This window comes from Budorcas taxicolor, chromosome 20, assembly GCF_023091745.1.
Source record: "Budorcas taxicolor isolate Tak-1 chromosome 20, Takin1.1, whole genome shotgun sequence".
NCBI lineage: Eukaryota > Metazoa > Chordata > Mammalia > Artiodactyla > Bovidae > Budorcas > Budorcas taxicolor.
Genome location: NC_068929.1, coordinates 36889680 through 36911892, shown reverse-complemented (window position 1 = coordinate 36911892; position 22213 = coordinate 36889680). Strand labels below are relative to the sequence as shown.

The 22213-nt window shown below is 39.8% G+C and overlaps 1 protein-coding gene and 1 non-coding gene across 2 annotated transcripts in view; one reads left to right on the top strand and one right to left on the bottom strand.

The window, feature by feature from the left end:
- The window catches only part of MROH2B (maestro heat like repeat family member 2B), a 75846-nt gene extending 53725 nt beyond the window's left edge, over nt 1–22121 (bottom strand). The window contains exons 1-12 of the mRNA XM_052659097.1: nt 22094–22121; nt 20840–20901; nt 18438–18548; nt 17031–17190; nt 15832–15930; nt 13064–13218; nt 7595–7735; nt 7136–7228; nt 6978–7047; nt 4796–4909; nt 3603–3676; nt 264–386 (exon numbers count right to left, since the gene is read on the bottom strand). Coding sequence (XP_052515057.1) covers nt 264–386; nt 3603–3676; nt 4796–4909; nt 6978–7047; nt 7136–7228; nt 7595–7735; nt 13064–13218; nt 15832–15930; nt 17031–17190; nt 18438–18548; nt 20840–20901; nt 22094–22121 — 1230 coding nt within the window. The remainder of the gene's footprint in view (nt 1–263; nt 387–3602; nt 3677–4795; nt 4910–6977; nt 7048–7135; nt 7229–7594; nt 7736–13063; nt 13219–15831; nt 15931–17030; nt 17191–18437; nt 18549–20839; nt 20902–22093) is intronic.
- On the top strand, nt 4470–4542 carry TRNAS-GGA (transfer RNA serine (anticodon GGA)). The gene has a single exon. It is a non-coding gene; the product is annotated as a tRNA-Ser (tRNA).
- Nucleotides 22122–22213: the final 92 nt, after the last annotated feature.

Genomic DNA, 22213 nt, shown 5'->3' with positions numbered 1-22213 from the left:
AAACCAGCCCCCAGCCTTGGAGGCCAGGTTGCCCCCTCTCTAGGGAAAACTGTGATTTAACCTACCTTGCATTTATGATAAGTTAGAAATGGTATCAGTGGAAGGGAACTGAGAACACTAGATGCTGAACAATTTATTAATAAAAGTGATAAAGCTTAAATATGACTTCAGATAGTAAATTGAACTGCAGATATTTTTAAAAATCCAGTTGAGTCAACTGCACTTTTTGCAGAGCAGCACTCAGGATGGCACCCTCTTCGTACCAGATTCTTGTTGGACACTGAAAACTGGATGAAGATGTAGTCAATCAGTGGCCAGCCTTCCCGGGCTTCAATGTAGCATTTTTCACACATGGTTTGGATGAGGAGGAGGGTGGAGTTCCTCACCTAGAGTAGGGAAAACGCATTCAGAATATTTAACTTCTTTGGGCAGAGTGGAAATTTAGATACTCCTATTCTGTAACATTTATGGGTCGTTCAGAGGGAATCTTTCAAAAAAAAAAACAACCCTATAAATTGAATGATATTACTGTAATAGATGGGGCTTCTCAGGTGGCTCAATGGTAAAGAATCTGCTTGCCAACCAGCAGACCCCAGGTTTGATCCTTGGGTCAGGAAGATCCCCCGGAGAAGGAAATGGCAACTCATTCCAGTATTCTTGCCTTGGAAATGCCATGGATGGAGGAACCTCGTGGGCTACAGTTCCTGGGGTTGCAAAAGTGTCAGACATGACTGACCAACAAACAACAACAACAATTAACCCCTGTTGGAGCAGGAAGTAATCTATAAGGTTATGATTTAAGTGTCACTAGCAAAGCTCTCTCTTTAACCAAACTCTTTCTTTCTAGTTCCCATGACATATCCTGGCTAAAACACTCAGTTCAGTTCAGTTCAGTCACTCAGTTGTGTCTTAACCTTTGCAACTCCATGGACTGCAGCACTTCCCTGTCCATCACCTACTCCCAGAGCTTACTCAAACTCATGTCCATTGAGTCGGGGATGTCATCCAACCATCTCATTCTCTGTCATCCCCTTCTCCTCCTGCCTTTAATCTTTCCCAGCATCAGGGTCTTTTCCAAGGAGTCAGTTCTTCGCATCAAGTTGGCCAAAGTATTGGAGTTTCAGCATCAGTTCTTCCAATGAATATTCAGGACTGATTTCCTCTAGGATTGATGGGTTTGATCTTGCAGTCCAAGGCACTCTCAAGAGTCTTTTCCAGCACCACAGTTGAAAAGTATCAGTTCTTTGACTTTCAGCCTTCTTTATAGTCCAACTCGCACATGCATACGTGACTGCTGGAAAAACCATAGCTTTGACTAGATGGACCTTTGTCGGCAAAATAATGTCTCGTCTTTTTAATATGCTGTCTAGGTTGGTCATAGCTTTTCTTCCAAGGAGCAAACATCTTTTAATTTCATGGCTGCAATCACCATATGCAGTGATTTTGGAGGCCCACCCCCCACCAAAATACAGCCTTTTTCTTTTCTGTTTTACCCTATGAAAAAGCTAAAAACACTGCTTCACTTAAAAAATCCTCAGTGAAAGATGGCACATTGAAATAAAGTTCCACAATTCCTTATCCACAAACTCAAACTCTAAATGACACTGAAAACTGGAATTTTTTTTCATAAATTTGGTTCCAACTTGGTGGAGAAACTCAAGCTGAGCTGTTTTAAAGATATTTGTTGTTATTCAGTCACTCAGTCATGTCCGACTCTTTGCAAGCCTATGGATTCTAGCATGTCAGGCTTCCCTGTCCTTCACCATCTCCTGGAGCTTGCTCAAACTCATGTCCATTGAGTTGGTGATGTCATCCAACATCTTAACCCATTCTATGTAGTGCGAATATGCATACATTTTCTTGAAGAAATATTAATAGGTTTGATTGTGGGCTACTGTCACAGTAACACTTTTTTCAAATCTGAAAAATGGTAAATTCTGAAATGTGTCTTGCTCTATGGATTTGAATAAATGGTTATGAACCTGTGTCACAAATTTTTTTAATAATTTGGCTTCAATTTGTTTATTGGATTATTTCCCTGGAAGATAGAAACCTCAGATCTAATTCCTTAGTGAATGGGTCTTTTAATGGAGGGTAGGAAGAAAATAATTTTTCACAGGGAAGCAGGATCACAAGGTTGCACACACGGACTCTGTAATCTCCCTAACTGAGGAGAAAGAGGTAAACTCTATATTTGCCCAAGGAGTGAGTGCTTTCTTGGAAATTTCTGTCCTCTTTTATTCTACCCGAAATCCTAGCAATGCTTCAGTTGGTTTGCTCAATTACTGGATCAAGTTTTTATATATAATCACTCTATTATTATTTATTGCATCAGTTCAGTTCAGTTCAGTCACTCAGTCGTGCCCGACTCTTTGCGACGCCATGAATCACAGCACGCCAGGCCTCCCTGTCCATCACCAACTCCCAGAATTCACTCAAACTCACGTCCATCGAGTCAGTGATGCCATCCAGCCATCTCATCCCCTGTCATCCCCTTCTCCTCCTGCCTCCAATCCTTCCCAGCATCAGAGTCTTTTCCAACGAGTCAACTCTTCGCATGAGGTGGCCAAAGTACTGGAGCTTCAGCTTCAGCATCATTCCTTCCAAAGAAATCCCAGGGCTGATCTCCTTCAGAATGGACTTCAGAAGACTCTCAAGAGTCTTCTCCAACACCACAGTTCAAAAGCATCAATTCTTCGGTGCTCAGCCTTTTCACACTCCAACTCTTACAGCCACACATGACCACTGGAAAAACCATAGCCTTGACTAGATGGACCTTAGTCGGCAAAGTAATGTCTCTGCTTTTGAATATGCTATCTAGGTTGGTCATAACTTTACTTCCAAGGAGTAAGTGTCTTTTAATTTCATGGCTGCAGTCACCATCTGCAGGGATTTTGGAGCCCCCCAAATTAAAGTCTGACACTGTTTCCACTGTTTCCCCATCTATTTCCCATGAAGTGATGGGACTGGATGCCATAGGTTTGATTATTTTAACCATAGTTATTTGTGACCAAAGCCTCTTGGGGGAATTTTCTCCTCTTCATTGGCTTCTGCGTAGGGCTTTGATCCAAATAAAATATGATTTTCATACAAAATAATACTATAATTGCTAATTTTAAAAATTTCTCCCATAAAAGTTCTATGTCTTTTCCAACATGGAATACTTTAATCAGATAATCAGGAGATATTGAGAAATCTATTGTGCATGTAAGACTTTCTATAGATGCTCCCTGACTGGAAAATAGGATATCTCTGCACAAAATAGGGTTCAAGGGTTATTATTTTTGGAGGAAGAAGTATCATCTTTATAATTAACAATTAAGTTTTAAACTATTTAACTAGCATAGCAGAATCATGCTCTAGGCCAAAATCTTTTTTTTTTTTCTTTTCCTACTAAGAAGCCCTTGAACTGAACATGCTTCAGAACTTTATTTTGATAGAGTTTATCTTATTAGGGAAAGATGGAGTTCTTTTAAAAGTAGAATTGATCACTGAGCTCTTTATAAATCAGTCTCATAAGCACATCCTTAAAGAGTCAAAACCATTTCATTTACTCCTAAAGCTATCATTATCCAAATAAAAGTCCCCATTAATTCTCTTACTTTAATACTGAGGTCACCCATGACGACTTTGACTGCTTTTTCAATTGAAGTGATATGATCCCTCAACTTGGGCTCTGAAAGACAGAGAGAGAAATTGATAGGCCTGCTTCAGTAGGAGTACAGTACATTCTGGATTTGTTGAAAACCGATTAGAGTTATGTCACATAATTGCAAAGTCTCTTGTCCTTAACATTTTATGTTGTTCACTTCCTTCCTACCTTCTCCTTTTTCAACTCTTTATAGATGTTGACTATTTTTTGGTTCTCTGTTACACTTTGTTTAATCTTGTTTAAATTGTTAGATTCTTAAGTGCAGTCAATACATCATACCTAATGGATTAGCCTTAAATTTTGGAGACCACCTCAGGTTTTTTCTGCCAATTCTTCAGTAAATCACAGGGCAAACTGAATTTAAAAAAAAATTATTTCGTTGTACAAAAATGAATGATCATATTTTATTGAATCTAACGTATTAATTTTGTGAGGCATCATTAGTTTATATTGCACCAAGAGTGAAAAACTATAGTGGCTAATGATAATTAAAGATGCTATCAATTATAAGATGCATTCTGAAATTGCAAAAATAAACAGTTTTTGGAAGTAATGAAAAACAAAAATTTATTAAATTCTCTTTTCTAAAAGTACAAATTTATAGAACACTGTGCATTCTTATACCTACCCTCAGTTTATTGGGCTACTTAACCAATACCTCTTTTCAATTCCAGATTCAATTCTCAAATATTCTATTCCTTTACTGACTGCATCCACAAATATCATGAAAGAACAGAGGTAACTGGAAATGCCTATTTAAAAGTAGTAGATTGATTATAGACAACTAAGGAAACCTAGCTTTACTTGAATATGGGCTTCCCTGGTGGCTCAGAGGTTAAAGCGTCTGCCTGGAATGCAGGAGACCTGGGTTCGATCCCTGGGTCAGGAAGATACCCTGAAGAAGGAAATGGCAACCCACTCCAGTACTCTTGCCTGGAGAATCCCATGGAGGGAGGAGCCTGGTAGGCTACAGTCCATGGGGTCGCAAAGAGTCGGACACGACTGAGTGACTTCACTTTCACTTTACTTGAATATGATGTTCTGTAAACTTTCCAAAGACACAGGATCAAATTAGAGGCAATGCACAGGTTTCAATCTGCTTCTTAATACAAAAGACAACTCCGGTGTCATCCCTATTCTTACCCTCAGCATTGATAGCCGATCTTAACAAAGTCAAGATTCCCATTCGAATGGCTTCATTATTATTTCTCATTTGTTCATCAAAAAAATCCATCAGGTCTGCAGGGTTTGAATGGGCTGTGGGATAAGAAATACTGGAGTCAAAAGAACTCATTTTCACCTTAGGTAAAATTCTTGTGAATGGGAAGACAATCATTCTATGAAAATTGTCAAAGTCACCCTTTGGTTGGTAATCAGATTTTATTAGGCCCATACTTCTTTAGTATACAGAATTTAACAGTTTGGTCCCTAAGAGAGCTAGGCCCACTTCTCTTAATACCTGTGAATGTAACCTTATTTGGAAATTATATTCTTTGTAGATGAAATCAAGTTAAGATGAAGTTGTATTAATTCAATATAGCTGGTGTCTTGAGATGAATAGAAGACACGGACAGAGACACAGACGGAAGCCTTGTGAACATGGAGGCAGAGATCAAAGTGATGCTTCATCAGGTGTGCAGCTGGTGGGGGTAGGGAGGAAGCAGAGAAAACTGAAGAAAGGTCTGGATAGAGTGGGGAGGTATGGGCTGGAAATGATAAAGCGAAGTAGTTAATTAGGCTGGCACATAGAGAACTGGAAAGCATAGAAACAGAGGGGCTGATTAGGAGAGAACTAGACCATACTAGCTGGAGAAGGCAATGGCACCCCACTCCAGTGCTCTTGCCTGGAGAATCCCACGGACGGAGGAGCCTGGTGGGCTGCAGTCCATGGGGTCGCAAAGAGTCGGACACGGCTGAGCGACCTCACTTTCACTTTTCACTTTCATGCATTGGAGAAGGCGATGGCAGCCCACTCCAGTACTCCTGCCTGGAAAATCCCACGGACGGAGGAGCCTGGTGGGCTGCAGTCCATGGGGTCGCAAAGAGTCAGACACGACTGAGCGACCTCACTTTCACTTTTCACTTTCATGCATTGGAGAAGGCAATGGCAACCCACTCCAGTGTTCTTGCCTGGAGAATCCCAGGGACGGGGGAGCCTGGTGGGCTGCCGTCTATGGGATTGCACAGAGTCGGACACGACTGAAGCGACTTAGCAGCAGCAGCAGACCATATTAGAAAGGTATGCAGTGAGATAGTGGAGATGACATATTTTGGAGAGGGTGCAGTTATGGGAGGGATAGGATTGTTCTTGTCCGTTGCCCTGAGAAACTACACTAGAACATAGTTCTGTATCCTGACCCTGGGACCCTGGTGTTTGCTCTGCAACTTGTGTCAGGTTGTAGATTCTAACACGGTGATGGGCAGGATTGTGATGTGAAAGCAAAAAGAAAAAAGAAAGTGAAGGCTGGAGAAAATGGTAGGGGATAAATACCAAGAGTTGACAGGGAAGAAAAAAAGTGTAACATTAGTTTGATAGAGTTTCTTATAATCACAAATACCAAGAAAAAATGTATTTCCTAGCCTTAGGGCTACCAACTCACACTGGTTTGCTTGGAAATAAACCCAAGCATATATGGTCAATTAATTTTCAACAAAAGACCCGGGAATATATACAATGCAGAAAGATTAGTCTCTTCAGTGAATGGTGCTGGGAAAACTGAACAGTCATGTAGAAAAGAAAGAAATCTGATTGTTATCTCAAAAAATACAAATGCACACAAATTAAATAAAAATAAATTTAAAACTTGAACTAGAAACTGTAAAGCTTCTAGAAGAAAATATAGAGACTAAGCTTCTTGAAACTGGTTTCAGCAATGATTTTTTTTCATTTGATTCTAGAAGCAGAGGTAACATAAGCAAAAATAAACAAATGGGATTCCATAAAACCAAAAAGCTTCTGCTAAGAAAAGGAAACCATCAACAAAATGAAAAGGCAACCTATGAAATGGGAAAAATATTTGCCAACCACATACCCAGTAAGGAGTTTATATCCAAAATATGTCTGGGACTTTTCTGGGTTTAAAACTGAAAGTTCTAATTTCCCAGAAATCCTTCAGTCCTGGGCAGATCAGGATAATTGGTCACCCCACCTACTGCACTCCTCAGAACAGGTAGGGTATGAAAAAACAGACTAGCGTGAGTCCAAGGAACGTTTGGTGTGTATGTGTGAAAGTGACGAAAGTGGCAGTTTGCTCACACTTCATCCTTGTTGTCATCACCACTCTGAGACATTTTAATTAAAAGCCTACTGGATGCTGAGTCCTACCTAGAATGAGGAAACAGTTTGAAGCTTCAATTTCGTTTTCTTTTTCTGGAGGCTCTGGAACTCTGCACACCTGAATGAGAAGAAAAAAAATTAAGGGGCTAGACATGAAACAGAAAACTGGTGACAATGAAACAGGTTTGACAGCATGGTCTTCTTACCTGGTGGAGTAAACTGATGAAGATGGCCTTCCTCAAGGCCTTCGGAAGGCTGACACCGTAAAGGACTGCTGCAGTCAGGATCTGTCTTAGACTCTGGAATAAAAGCTCTCCAAGGTCAGTTGGAGCCTGCCTGCGGAGCAGCAGCCCAGGATGTGGAAGGCAAATGATCATGTGTTGTGAGGAGAACATACCCCTATCCTTCCAGTGGTTACCTGTTTTCTTTCGTGATTCTGTCTGCTTTACCTTGTTCAGTGCCCCAGCAGCTTGAACAGGAATTCCTTTCTGGAGTTTCTGCCATCTCAGAGGCCTACTGCTTCTCTACCTCATATTTCCTGGGGGGTATGTAAATTCAGCTGCCCCAAAACATGTTTGAGTTCCTTAACCCCTCCTGAGAATGAACATCCTTCAGGATGATCTTTGGACAACCGTGGGAATCAGTTTCTCTGATGTGGCTCTCACCTGAGTGACGTCAAAGTCAATCTCTTTGTCTTTGTACTGGTTAAGGAGCCACGGGACCTGGCCCAGGGCGTATTCACAGAGGTCTTCCCGATGGAGCAGCAAGCTCACTGTGGGGCCGTGAGCCTTAATGATGGCCAAAATCTGCAGAGGCAGCAAACAAATACTTAGAAAAAGTATAATACTTAATTAAACTTTACATAAGTATAATATACTTATGTATATTATAAGTATATTATATTTGTGTATATTATATATGTTATACATATTATGTATAAGTTTAGTATATTTATTTAAAGTATAATATATAACTATATATTTATAATATATATAATAACTATTATACTTTACATAAGTACATAATAAAATATTTCACTTTGCTTTTTGTACATTTCTCAGTATAGTACTCTTGCCTGGAAGATCCCATGTATGGAGGAGCCTGGTGGGCTGCAGTCCATGGGGTCGCTAAGAGTCAGACAATACTGAGCGACTTCACTTTCACTTTTCACTTTCATGCATTGGAGAAGGAAATGCAACCCACTGCAGTGTTCTTGCCTGGAAAATCCCAGGGACAGGGGAGCCTGGTGGGCTGCCGTCCATGGGGTCACACCAAGTCGCACACCACTGAAGCGACTTAGCAGCAACAGCGGCAGCAGTATACCAGGAAGAGCTTTTATCAGTTCAGTTGCTCAGTCGTGTCCGACTGTTTGCGACCCCATGAATCTCAGCATGCCAGGCCTCCCTGTCCATCACCATCTCCCAGAGTTCACTCAGACTCACGTCCATCGAGTCCGTGATGCCATCTACCCATCTCATCCTCTGTCATCCCCTTCTTTTCCTGCACCCAATCCCTCCCAGCATCAGTCTTTCCCAGTGAGTCAGTTCTTCACATGAGGTGGCCAAAGTACTGGAGTTTCAGCTTTAGCATCTTTCCTTCCAAAGAACACCCAGGACTGATCTCCTTTAGAATGGACTGGTTAGATCTCCTTGCAGTCCAGGGGACTCTCGAGAGTCTTCTCCAACACCACAGCTCAAAAGCATCAATTCTTCAGTGCTCAGCTTTCTTTAGAGTCCAACTCTCACATCCATACATGACCACTGGAAAAACCATAGCCTTGACTAGATGGACCTTAGTCAGCAAAGTAATGTCTGTGCTCTTGAATATGCTATCTAGGTTGGTCATAGCTTTTCTTCCAAGGAGTAAGTGTCTTTTAATTTCATGGCTGCAGTCACCATCTCCAGTGATTTTGGAGTCCCCCCAAATAAAGTTTGAAACTGTTTCCACTGTTTTCCTATTTCCCATGAAGTGATGGGACCGGATGCCATGATCTTCGTTGTCTGAATGTTGAGCTTTAAGCCAACTTTTTCACTCTCCTCTTTCACTTTCATCAAGAGGCTTTTGAGTTCCTCTTCACTTTCTGCCATAAGGGTGGTGTCATCTGCATATCTGAGGTTATTGATATTTCCCCCGGCAATCTTGATTCCAGCTTGTGCTTCTTTCAGCCCAGCGTTTCTCATGATGTACTCTGCATATAAGTTAAATAAGCAGGGTGACAATATACAGCCTTGACGTACTCCTTTTCCTATTTGGAACCAGTCCTTTTTTCCATGTCCAGTTCTAACTGTTGCTTCCTGACCTGCATATAGGTTTCTCAAGAGGCAGATCAGGTGGTCTGGTATTCCCATCTCTTTCAGAATTTTCCACAGTTTCTTGTGATCCACACAGTCAAAGGCTTTGGCATAGTCAATAAAGCAGAAATAGATGTTTTTCTGGAACTCTCTTGCTCTCTCGATGATCCAGCGGATGTTGGCAATTTGATCTCTGGTTCCTCTGCCTTTTCTAAAACCAGCTTAAACATCTGGAAGTTCATGGCTCACGTATTGCTGAAGCCTGGCTTGGAGAATTTTGAGCACTACTTTGCTAGCATGTGAGATGAGTGCAATTGTGCGGTAGTTTGAGCATTCTTTGGCATTGCCTTTCTTTGGGGTTGGAGTGAAAACTGACCTTTTCCAGTCCTGTGGCCACTGCTGAGTTTTCCAAATTTGCTGGCATATTGAGTGTAGCACTTTCACAGCATCATCTTTCAGGATTTGAAATAACTCAACTGGAATTCCATCACCTCCACTAGCTTTGTTCATAGTGATGCTTTCTAAGGCCCACTTGACTTCACATTCCATGATGTCTGGAACAGGTTTAGATACTTCCAAAAACCTTTCCTTACTGCTTTCAACCAAACAAGGTTTTTTCAAAAAATATTTAAGCTAAGATCACTGTATTCATTGTATGATGAAGAGTTATATTTATATTTGTATCTACATCCATATCCATATCTATGCTCATTTCAATGTTTGCCCCTCCCTTCTATTTCTTTAATCTCATTCTAATGGTCAGTTTATTTTACTATATTAACAAATTTGTTAAAAACTTGTTCTCTTTCTTTATTTTTTAAATTACAAAAGTATGATAATAGCACAGTTACAGGAGACTTGGAAAATACAGAACAATGTTACATGCAGTTCCACTATAGATTACAATTATTTTTTAAGTAAATAAATTAAGATTTTTAATTGGAGTTTCTCAATATTAAACTCTCAAAAATTAATAGAATATACAGAAAAGTAGAAGGATATAGTAGATCTGAAAAGCACCATGTGCCAATCAACACAATTAAGGTTTAAATAATTTTCACACGATAGTAGGATATAAATTCTATTCAAATTCCCACAGACTAAATTGTTTTTAATTAAATTTTTTTTCATGAAACATATTTAATTTTCTTCAGTATTCCTCTGAATATTATTATTATTCTGAATAATATTATTAAACATCATGGTGCTTAAAATGTCAATAATCTAGAAAATTTACTTATAAGTTTATTTTACAAACAATGTAGATTTTTTCCATTTTGGGGGGGTTTCTTTTTAAATGAACTTTTATTGGGGTATAGTTGCTCTACAATATTGTGTTAGTTTCTGCTGCACAGGAAGATGGATCAAGCATATGTATATCTCCTTTCTTTTGGACTTCCTTCCCATTCAAGCCACCACAGGGAATTAAGTAGAGCTCCCTGTGCTCTACAACTAATGAGAATATATTAACAAATTAAAAATCTCCCTGACATGAAAAATTCTTTGAGTCCATATCACTTCAACCCCACTGTTATCCTCACCCAATTCTCTTTCTCTTTTCTTGCTTGCATATCAAAGTTCATTGAAGGAGTGGTCTGCCTTTGTTATCTCCACTCCCTACCTTCCATTTATTTCTCAGTCCACAATACTCTGGCTTCCACATGACATGAAAAGTGAATCCTCACAAAATATAAATGCAATATATACTGATGATAAAAGTTTAGAAATCACAAAAATTAGGATGAAGCAGAAAACATGGTACCCACAGTACTCATGGATAGGCAGTATTGGGTATGTTTTTAATACATTTTTTTTTTTTTTACTTGACCTTTTCCTTTCTCTCTTTTTCTCTATGTATTTTAATTTCTTAAAAACTGACATCATGCTTTAATCTGTAGTTCTATATTCTGCTTTCTCTACCTAATATTATATAATTTTTATCTATTTGCTAATTTTTTCTATAGAGCAAACCATCTCAAAAGTTAGTGGCAGTCACAGAAAGGAATAAAATTGTGTCATTTGTAGTGATGTGGAGGATCCTAGAGTCTGTTACGCAGGGTGAAGTAAGTCAGAAAGAGGAAAACTCTTTGCATATTGTATATTGTAATATACAATGCAATAATATTGTATATTAAAACATATACTTGGAATCCAGAAAAACGGTGCCAATGGACCTATTTGCAGGACAGGAATAGAGATGCAGGTGTAGAGAACAGACTTGTGGGCACAACGGGGGAAGGAGAGAATTGGATGGATTGAGAGACTAGCATAAGCATATAGACACAGCCTTGCATAAAACAGATAGCTTTTGAGAGGCTGCTGTATAGCACGGGGAGCTCAGCTCAGTGCTCTGGGATGACCTACAGGGGTGGGATGGGGTGGGAGAGAGGTTCAAGAGGGAGGGGATATATGCATACACGTATCTGATTCATGTTATTATACAGCAGAAACTAATACAGTGTTGTAAAGCAATTATACTCCAATTAAAAAATAAAGAAACTTTTAAAAGCTTAGTGGCTAACAACAGTAAGCATTTATTTCACTTAAGACTGTATGTCAGCTGAGAGGTGGTTCTACCACATTTCCATGCAGTGGACATGTTTTAAGACTTTCCTTATTTGAGCACCATAACAATGGCCTCTGTAGATCTGTCTTTGCTTTTTGAAAATCACTCCTTAGTTTCTAAGATCTCATTCTTCTTAAGTCCTCCCAGGTTTTCTTATTTCTTAAAAAACATCCTGTGTAGAATTCAAGGCTCTTTATTCTGTTGGCCAAGATCACCATTTGGGTTTCTTTTGTTTCCGCCTCTTTATATTCACGTTCCTCACCCTACTTCCCCTCCTCCCACTTAACTCACTCAAGTGCCACATTATCCCATCTCCAACCTACCCTGTAGTGAGTTTTCCCCTCTGTAGTGACTGCATCTCCCCAGCAGTAGATGACCTCATAGGCTGCAAGCTCAGGTCTAGTGTCACGGCCTTTCCAGTACTCATCGGGTGTGAAGTGTTTCTCCCCCTGTGCTCTCTTACTCCTTTGTGCACCTTCTTGTTACTTGCCTAACTCTTGTAGTGAGCAAATTTGAACTGCATTTTGCTTTTCAAGTGGCTTCCATAAAAGACCTCTACAGAGTATTTTAAAAATTTCATGTTTGCTAACGATTTCACCATCTCAGCATGTTAAAAAAATTAATAGCTCAAAATATACAGAAGAAACTAGAGAAGGTAGCTAAACATTAAATCTTTTATAATATAGCAATAAAGAGATTAAAATAAAATATAAATTAGCTTACTTAAAAAATTATAGCAATTAAGCAAGATTAGGATGGGATTATATATATGAATGCACTTTGTAATCTATTCTTTAGAAGGCATTACATTATTATGAAATGGTCAGTCTCATTCTTTAGATGTCATTTTAACTCATTGTGATAGTCATAGACACAGCAAATTTCTATGGACTGGTGTAATCAGTGACTCAGTCCAAATATGGGTTATGATATAGCTAACATTCAATATATTTTGCTCATTTTAGTTATTTATTGTTCTCTTCACACATAGGCATGTCAGTTCCATGAGAGTGGGGATTTGGGTCTGTTTAATCTCTACTGTATCTCCAGTATGTGGAACGATATCTGACATGTCATGGGGACTCAACAAATATTAGTTGATATAAATGAGTAAATAGTGATTTGAAACAGGAAAAACAAAAGACTTAATAAACCAGATAAAATATAACCCATCACTTTCTAAAAGAACTAAGTTGAATTATCATGTTAAAAAGAGAAGAGGAAGTTCAATTGGGATGCGAGGAGAGCTAGGTGAAGTCACACTGAGCCCCACTCACTTGCATGGGCGAGGTCGTGGAGGCCCACTTGTCCATGATATACCGGAACAGCATGAAGATCTTGTCAGAGAGGCGGTTGGCATCCAATCTGGGGTAGGGGAAATCTCTCCAGTGGTTGACATACTTGTAGATGGCTCTGCTGAACTTCTCTAGGGCTGCATTTAAAAACAACCACAGATTGAGAAAAATATCAAGAGGGATGGGCCATAATATAATCTGAGAAGAGCATACTGGTGATTAACAAATGTGTGTTAATTTCTATAAAATCTATGACAGTACCAAATGAATTTATGAAAAAGTACTCCAGCCACTTTAGTGAAATGTAAATTAAAACCATAATGAGATACTGCAACATACCATCCGGAATTGCTACCATTTCAGACAGTCAGTGTCAAGTATTGACAAGACTAAAGTACAGCTGGTATTTTGACATTTTGCTAGTGAGAGTATGAATTGCTGCAAACACTTTAGAGAATGGTTTGACATTATCAACCAAAGTTGAATATGCTTTATCTAGGACTCAGAAATTCTGCTCTGAGGTGTACAGCCCTTAGATATGCATACATATAGGCACTAAAAACCTTGTACAAGAATGTTTCTATTCACTTTTTGGTAACAGCTTCAAACAGAAAACGATCCAAATTATTTGTCAACAGGTCGGATGGAAAAACTACCATATAGACATGTAACTGTAAACAGAGATGAAGATGGGCTCCATGGACACAAAACAACGTGCATGAATCTCACAAATAGGTGAAGTTAACCTGTGGTGTTAGAATCCACAATTGTGGTTACTCTTGGAGAAGATAGAGAGGGTGATGATTGGGAAAAAAGATGAAGGGGGCCTCTAAGGAGTTAATAATGTCCAAAGTTTTAACCTGAGTGGAGGTCAAATGGATGGCTGACTTTGTGACAACTCAGCACTTTGTATACTTATGGTAATTATGTTTTTCTCCATGTACATTTTACTTTAATAAAACTTAAAAATGTTGAACCTGCAAAATATCATATATATTTGCATCAGGTCATTAAATAATTGTTTTTTCCTTCAGCTCCTCATGCTATCCCTTGTATTAGATACTAAAAAGTCATAGTTTACTCTCTCAAGGATATGTCACACAATACTATGGAAAAGATGCCGAGTAGCTTAGCTTTAGAACTGATCACTTATTGGTTTATTCCTCCCCCTCCAGACTCTCTCATATAATCTCATGTTCTCAAATCTATTTCTACATTTTCTCGAATCCATTTTGTGCGTGTGGTATACATACCTTGTTTGTTGATATTCTGAAACAACAAATACAACATCTGTTTCTTTGCTGATTGATTGCACAGCTAGATGGATGGCTATTAAATTGTATATATTTTCTTTATAGTATAGACATGTAACCTTAACTGGCAGTCAGGCAAAGTTGCTTTAGGACCAAAGAGCACTTAGATAACTTTATAATACACAGATAAGAATTCCCTTATTCATTGCATTGTGGTTTCTGATTTTATTTTCTTTTACCTTCTTGGTTATTAATACTGGAGGTAGAAATGCACTTAGAGGCACCAAATGTTGTTTTGCTGGAACACAATGTTAACTGTGATGGTAAGTAGGGAAAATAAAAAAATATTGAAAACTGCTATATCATACTTCACATCTTGTCTCTGCCAAGTATTGGTTATGTGATTGCAAGCAAGCTGTTTAACCTTTCTAAGCCTCAATTTCTCATCTGTAAAATGAACTGAAATAGTTCTCCACTCAATGCAGTAACTGTGAGGGTTAAGTGAAATAATAATCTAAAAATACCCACGGCAGTACCCAGGTAGATAGTAAATTCTCAATATTTATCAGGTACAAATCTTACCTTCACTGAGGACAGACAAGAAGAAATGGGCAAAATAGAACAGAGAAGACTTGGATGATAAGTAAAGAAGACATTTCTGACAGCATGGGCCTTAAAATACTATAAAATAATAGTCACAGAGATGTCAGTGGTGGAAGGAATCCCAGCAGTCGCTTCATTTGTTGTTTCAAGAGGTGAAATTGAGGTTGAGAGAAGGACAGAATCACCTGATGGCTCAGTGACTGGTCAGAGGAGAGAGTCCAGGTCTTCAGACACATCTAAGAAGCCTCTTCTTGTGCAGAGAATGCTTTTTCCAGGAACTGAAGGGCAAGTCATCCTCGGCAGACTGTTGATTACTATAGATGTCTTTCAGTTCTGAGGTAGAAGGGACTGGTAGAAGGGACTTGTGACCATACTTTGTTTACCCATTTTCCTTGATTTTTTGATTGCTTGTATTTTTATTAGATTGTCTACTCATCATTTTCACAATATTGCATTACAAAGAGATACCAAAATTTAGCCCACAGCTAAGAGCTAGTAAGATCTCATAATCACTAGAGAAAGTGTGGTCCAGTTGAAAAAGGAGACTAGTAGAAACTGACTACATAGGACAGTGGAAAGAATATGGACAGGGTGGTCATATAGATCTGAATGCCACCTCTCCATCACATTGACTGTCATGACTTTGAGAGAAAATTGCTTAACTCCCTTGACCCTCAGTTTCTCATCTGTAAAATGGGCTAATAGTACTTTGTAGAATTGCAGTGAGGATGGATAAGGGTAACTCCTCCTGGCAGAAGGCCTTCCAAGTAGAAGGCCCTCAGTAAATGGTAGATACTATTACTAGAAAGGATAAGAGCAAAAGGAAAAATAAGGCATTTGCTCCACTTATAGTCTGGTCTTAACAAACAAAGGGGAAACCACAGGGATACCCACCAATGCAGAAAGCGCCTTTCATCCTCTCCTCCTCGGTCAGCCTGAGCATGGTTTGCATGGTGAGCAGGGTCATCATCATGAAGGGAATACTCTGGGACACTGCAGGAAGGGCACAAGAGGAAGTTCTGTCACAGCTCCGCAAACCATCATCAATTAACAAGCATTTCAAAGCAGATGAGGTGTGGTGGGAAGCCATTCTGCCCCATACCTACTCCCCAGTGCCAGGCTATACAGTGAGTCTCCTACATATGAATTTTCAAGTTGCAAACTTTCAGAGATGAGAATGTGGAATTGCATGTCCAGTCTCATACGTTAGTTCACGTGTCTGGTATACAAGGTCATGTGCAAGTAGATATGTTCTTTACCGTGCAATACTGTGGACAATGCAGAAGTATAGTGTTTTTATTCCAAGCCCCGCATGTCTGGAAGCAAGCACAAAAGCTGTGGTGATGTAGCTTGAGATTACTGTACTTTTCAAGGTACTGTACGGTAAGATTGAAGTATTTTCTTCACATTTTGTGTTCATTTTTTATGTATTATTTGTGTGAAAATTATTATCGACCTATTACAGTACAGTACTATACAGCCGAACATGCTAGGCTAACTTTGTTGGACTGAATGAACAAACTGGGCTTACAAACACGCTCTTGGAATGGAACTCAGTCACATCTGGGCGATTTACTGTAGTTAGAGCACCTTAAAATAAGGTGCCTTCTATCAGTTGTCTGTACCTGTTGCTTCATAGCAATTACTTACTTGGATAATTATTTCATTAATGTTCATCCCTCCCACCAGAACTTGCCTGTACCCCCAGGGCCTAGCACAGGTGATAGGTGCTCAATAAATATGTGTTAAATAAAGTAGTTTAGAAAAAAGCATCCTAGGAAACCCTTATTTCATGTAAGAGTTGAGTGGTTTGCAGAATATGGCTTGTGGAAAATGTGCTTTTGCAAAGCCAGATGAAAGGAAAGGTGAGGGCGGGAGAAAGAATCCAGCCAAATTCAGAACAGCGTGGGCCCATGACTGGTGAGCAGGCCCATCCAAGCTCACAAACAGTAGCCCAGACGTCGCTGTCAGTATTTCTTTAGTACAGAAGGAAGTAGAAGAGACCCTCCCCCTCTGCTGTTTGCTTCCATTTGGGTTTAGAAAATTAAAATGACGATTTCCCAGGGAAAATGGGGAGGCTATTCCCTCCGTACCGTAGCTGGTTGCCAGTTCAGCCAGGGCAAGCACAACGAACTCATTTGGTAGCTCCAGAATCCTGAAGTTACTTTGTAATTCGTACATTACAGAGTTGAAGTCATGTGCAGCAAGAGACACCAATACCTCCCCAGCTAGCATTCTGATTTCTCTGAGGATCTGAAGAAGAAAAGGAAAATAACAGTAACAACCAGCAAGAATCAGCAGAGGGGAAATAGTTAACGTAATATTTACAAGTTCTCTACCTTTTCAAACAAGGGAGAACAGGCTGTCACAAACCATGTGTGGAAGACTCTAGGGTAGATGTCAGCAGCTGGGAAGCAGAGGTAATTCAAAAGCACCTCAAAGCCAGGTTTTCATAGAGTTCTTGTAAGCTCGAGGCAATGCATATTTTCTAGCTAATTAATCAGGTACCATGAACTTAAGATTTATGTTTAAGTGATATGAATTACTGAAGGGAATGGAGAAAGAAAAATGGGCTGGGAGTCCAGAGCTTTGAGTTTTAGTATTGTCCTGATCTAATTATCCTTAATGGAGATATTTGGAGGGGCCTTTGCTTTTGGTAATGGTCAATGAAGTCAATTTGATCCATTTTCCTGCTGAGGAGAAGAAAAAGTGCTGGGCAAGATATTAAAAAATATACTCATAGAAACATCAAAGACAATCACAATATAAGGTGGAATGAATTACTGAATTGAAATCTGGACAAGACTAGAAATCCAGAGATATAAACCCTGCCTTTGAGAATGCTTTGCAGCTCTTCGGGACAATAGTCAGAATTCAGGGCCAACCAATAGTGAGACCCTGGTCATCTTATGTTTTACTTTTCAGGCTTAAGACCCCAAAGGGCTGCACTGATATGGAAGGTTAAATTGGCTTTCCATAGACTGTTGAGTCACGGAAGTTGCCCAGAAAAATCCCAAGCCCTGAAATTAGATTGCTTGTGCCTTGGCAGGTAAACAAGCAAAAATCCTTTCTGGAAGGAAATAATGTAAGACTCAAAGTACTTCTACAAATAACTTTTAAGATACAATGCCTAGTATACATGGACAATTAGGCATATGAAGAGACAGGAATTCACATGGGAGCCAAGAAATTTGGGTTCTAGTTTATTCATTCTGTTGATAGATAGCTGTGTTACTATGCAAACAGTTTCTCTAAGCACCAACGTCCTCATCTAAAAGTGAATGAAATATTATTTCTAAAATTTTCAAAGCTCTACCTTGGTTTCCTCATCTGTGATGGGGTAAATAATATCCAAGTTACCATGAAAAACAAATAGAAGTGATCTATGGTCCTGGTAGTGATGTAAAAAAAGTTTCTGGATGTCTACATGGGTGCAGTTGCATCACATAAAGACCTGTTACTGGCCCTGACACTGATGCATCATTGAGGATCAAACTTACATTGTCATCTCTCATGTCCTTAGAAGCATAATAAATCAACCTTTGGACAATTGCATCATCCAAGATGTCGGTATTCTGAATAATGGAAGTGAGATGACCATAAATGTCTTCCTGTGAACATACAAAGTTATACACAGAAATTTGAGTTGCAAAACTAAAAGAGTCAGATAATGTCCAGATGAATAATACCATTAAACTAAGCAATGTATCCCTGCTACTGCTGCTAAGTCACTTCAGTCGTGTTCAACCCTGTGTGACCCCATAGATGGCAGCCCACCAGGCTCCCCTGTCCCTGGGATTCTCCAGGCAAGAACACTGCACTGGGTTGCCATTTCCTTCTCCAATGCATGAAAATGAAAAGTGAAAGGGAAGTCACTCAGTTGTGTCCGACTCTTTGCTACCCCATGGACTGCAGCCTACGAGGCTCCTCTCTCCATGGGATTTTCCAGGCAAGAGTACTGGAGTGGGGTGCCATCGCCTTCTCTGAATGTATCTCTACGAGATTTTATATATCCTAATTGAGGCTTCCTTAACATAATATGGGCTTCCCAGATGGCACAGTGGTAAAGAATCTGCCTGCCAATGCGGGGACCTAAGAGACATGGGTTTGGTCCCTGGGTCCAGAAAATTCCCTAGAGTAGGAAATGGCAACCCATTGCAGTATTCTTGTTTGGAAAATTTCAAGGACAGAGGAGCCTGGCAGGCTACAGTCCATGGTGTAGCAAAGAAGTGAACCTGATTGAGCACACATGCACTTAACATAATATGCATCTTTAGGAATCAAAGGCTTATAGGTAAAGCAAAGTTCATTCTAAAACCTGTTTTAATATGATTATATTTCTAAGGCAATATCTAGCTGAAGGCAGGAATGGGCTACTTGACATACTAAAGTCTCTTGAAATTCTCTGTTGTAGGGCCCTCAGGGCAATGGAAATGCCCATCACCCTAATTGTTGTTTTTACTACCAAAGAGCACCTATAGCATTAAGGAATATGACGTGATTCCCAAAGAGGCTGCGAAGTTATGCAACTCATTCCTAAAGGGGATTTGTAAACCCTTGCTCCATCTATGCCTTTGTGGAGGAGAAGTTGTGAACTCCTTTCCACAGAGCTGCAGCCTCTGGGAACGACATGGCTTGAGCAGATGTTGTGTGTGAGGGCTCTTCTCAATCTCTTAGATGGCCACAAGGCCTTTGGAAGATGAGAGACTGGTCTTCTGAAATCTCCAAGAGCCTCATAGTTACCTTGAGGTACTACGCCTGTGTTTAAGGTGTGAGATAACTCACTTTGCGTACAGGATTCTAACATGGAGTCAGGGTTGAGAACCACTGGATTAAGAGATAAAGGTGCAAGCACTGCCCTTCACAGGGAGGTTACATTGAATAATGATTAGGAGCGTTATTTTGGAGTCAGATGGGCTTGTCTACGGTTCTCCAGCATGTTACTTCTCTGGGCCTCAATTTTCTTAGCTGTCAAATGGGAATAACAATACCTATATCACAAAGTTGTGAGGAGTGAGCATAATACAGTGCGTAATTGTTTGGAAAGAATCAAGTGCCCTAGATAAGTGTTCTATGAAGGATAGCATTGTTATTTTACGAAAGGTTGTTGAAGCCAGAAAAACCTTCAAATCTCAGAGAAATCCATCTCTATCGTGAAATAGCACTGTAGATGAGTCGTTGCTGTCTGTTGTTCTGTTTCTAAGTGCTGTCCTTCTCTCTGTGACCCCACGGACTGCAACACACCTGTCCCTCACTGTCTCCCAGAGTTTGCTCAAACTCATGTCCATCAAGTCCATGATGGACACCACGTAATCCTCTGTCACCCCCTTCTCCTGCCTTCAACCTTTCCCAACATCAGGATCTTTTCCAGTGAGTCAGTCCTTCCCAGCAGGTGGCCAAAGTGTTGGCGCCTCAGCTTCAGCCTCATTCCTTCCAGTGAATTACTCAGGGTTGGTTTCCTTTAGGATTGACTGGTTTGATCTTTGGGAATTTTCTCATAGGAGCCCTCAAATTCCTTGCAGGTCATTTGGTCCTATCCAAAACATTCATAAAACATTTGGTCTGCACCAAAAAATGTCTGCTAACCCTCAGAGTACACAGGAGTAGGCTCTAACCCACATGGTTGTGACTCTGACATCCCCCTCTTTCCACATCTATCTGCATAAGGATATGGAAGGGGACATTCTTTTGCTAGCTTCTACAACTGGATATTCTGAATCCTCAAATGCCAAGTGTCATGATAACATTAAAATGACTGCCATGAAAAGTGCATTTTCTGAAAAACTGAATACCACTTAAGAAGCCCGAAAGAAGCTGAAGCAAAGAAGGATGCAGATGAAATATTGCAATAACTGGACTAGAAAAAGTGAGTGGGGAAGAGATTTTTGTCCGTTTTCCTTACCTTGCTAATATTATCTTCCTTGTTCAGCAAGCCAAGAGTGAGGTTAATATCTCCCAAAATCTCTAAAGTGGATGGGAAAAGAATTAAATATGGCAAAAACTAATACAACATTGTAAACATTAAAAAAAAAAAACCACACACACATGCTGAAATGTCCTCCTGTTAATTACTTTGCAGTGTTCACTTCTCTCTCCCTCTCTTTCTCTCCTTCTCTGTCTCTCTCCTCTCTCTTCTTCTTTCCTTCTCTCTCCTTTCTTTTCTCTCTCCCTCTCTCCCTTCCTCATACTTTTCTCCTCTTCCCTCTTGACTGCCAGCTCTTTGATGGCAGGAACACTGTCATGTATATTTCATATACTTGACAATAGAAGATGCTTTGTATTTTTTCTTCAAAACCTAAATTAAACATGGAGGGGAAGACACAAGATGCTATGTCCCAATTTATGCCTCCAGTCATGTAGGTATCACTCTTTATCCTCTTCAGCAGGGCTCAGCTCTCAGATTCCATGAACTGAGCCCCTTATGCCTGACTTGAGTAGGGGAAGGCAGAAGTGTAATAGAGCTGGTTATTTTCTACCTCCTTCCTCCATGCTCCCCTCCATCCTAATTATTCACATCCTCTTTTTCTCTGACTTCCCTTCTGGGCCTGCCAGCTCTTCTGGTACCATGCTCATGCAACCTTGTTCTTTTCTGAAAATGATTCAAATATTTTTGACTTGCACATTCCAGGAATTATTTGAATAAACCACGTTGGAAAACTGAAAAGACATATTTGAGTCAAGGGAACTGAGAAATTTCACACCACATGGCAAGTTGGTAGGAGGGATCTTTTTGGATGTAATGATTTTCCACAAGCCTCCAAATCAAACAACATCACCCTTTCATACAGTCGTTTTTGGCAAAGCAGAATATTTCCAAAGGACTCTGCCAGCACTGAAGATTAAACAAGAAACTGCCTTTGTGTTGTAGCCACTCTCTCTTCAAATAGACTATACATTTTTAAACAGGTAAAACACAATCATCTCTCAGGCTCCCAGTCCATCATTGGTCCTTTATACTTATAATTTATAATCTGGTGATTTTTATTATTTTGGAATAAAGGGAGAGTAGAGAGAAACAATCTTACTTTAATATAATTTTTCATAAAACCTTTTCAGGTGTACAGATCTCCCTCAGTCATGCTCACTATTCCCCACCATATGTATATGGTCACACAGACACAAAATATCTAACTCCTCAGGGTCCAGTGATGCTTACCTGCAGATTCCTCCATGTCCTCAGCCATGTCTTGGCTGTTTCAGGCTCTCTAAGAGACAGCACCTAAGTATCAGAAACAGTAAGGCTAACAAGTCCAAGAAACAGGTTTGCAATTTTCTC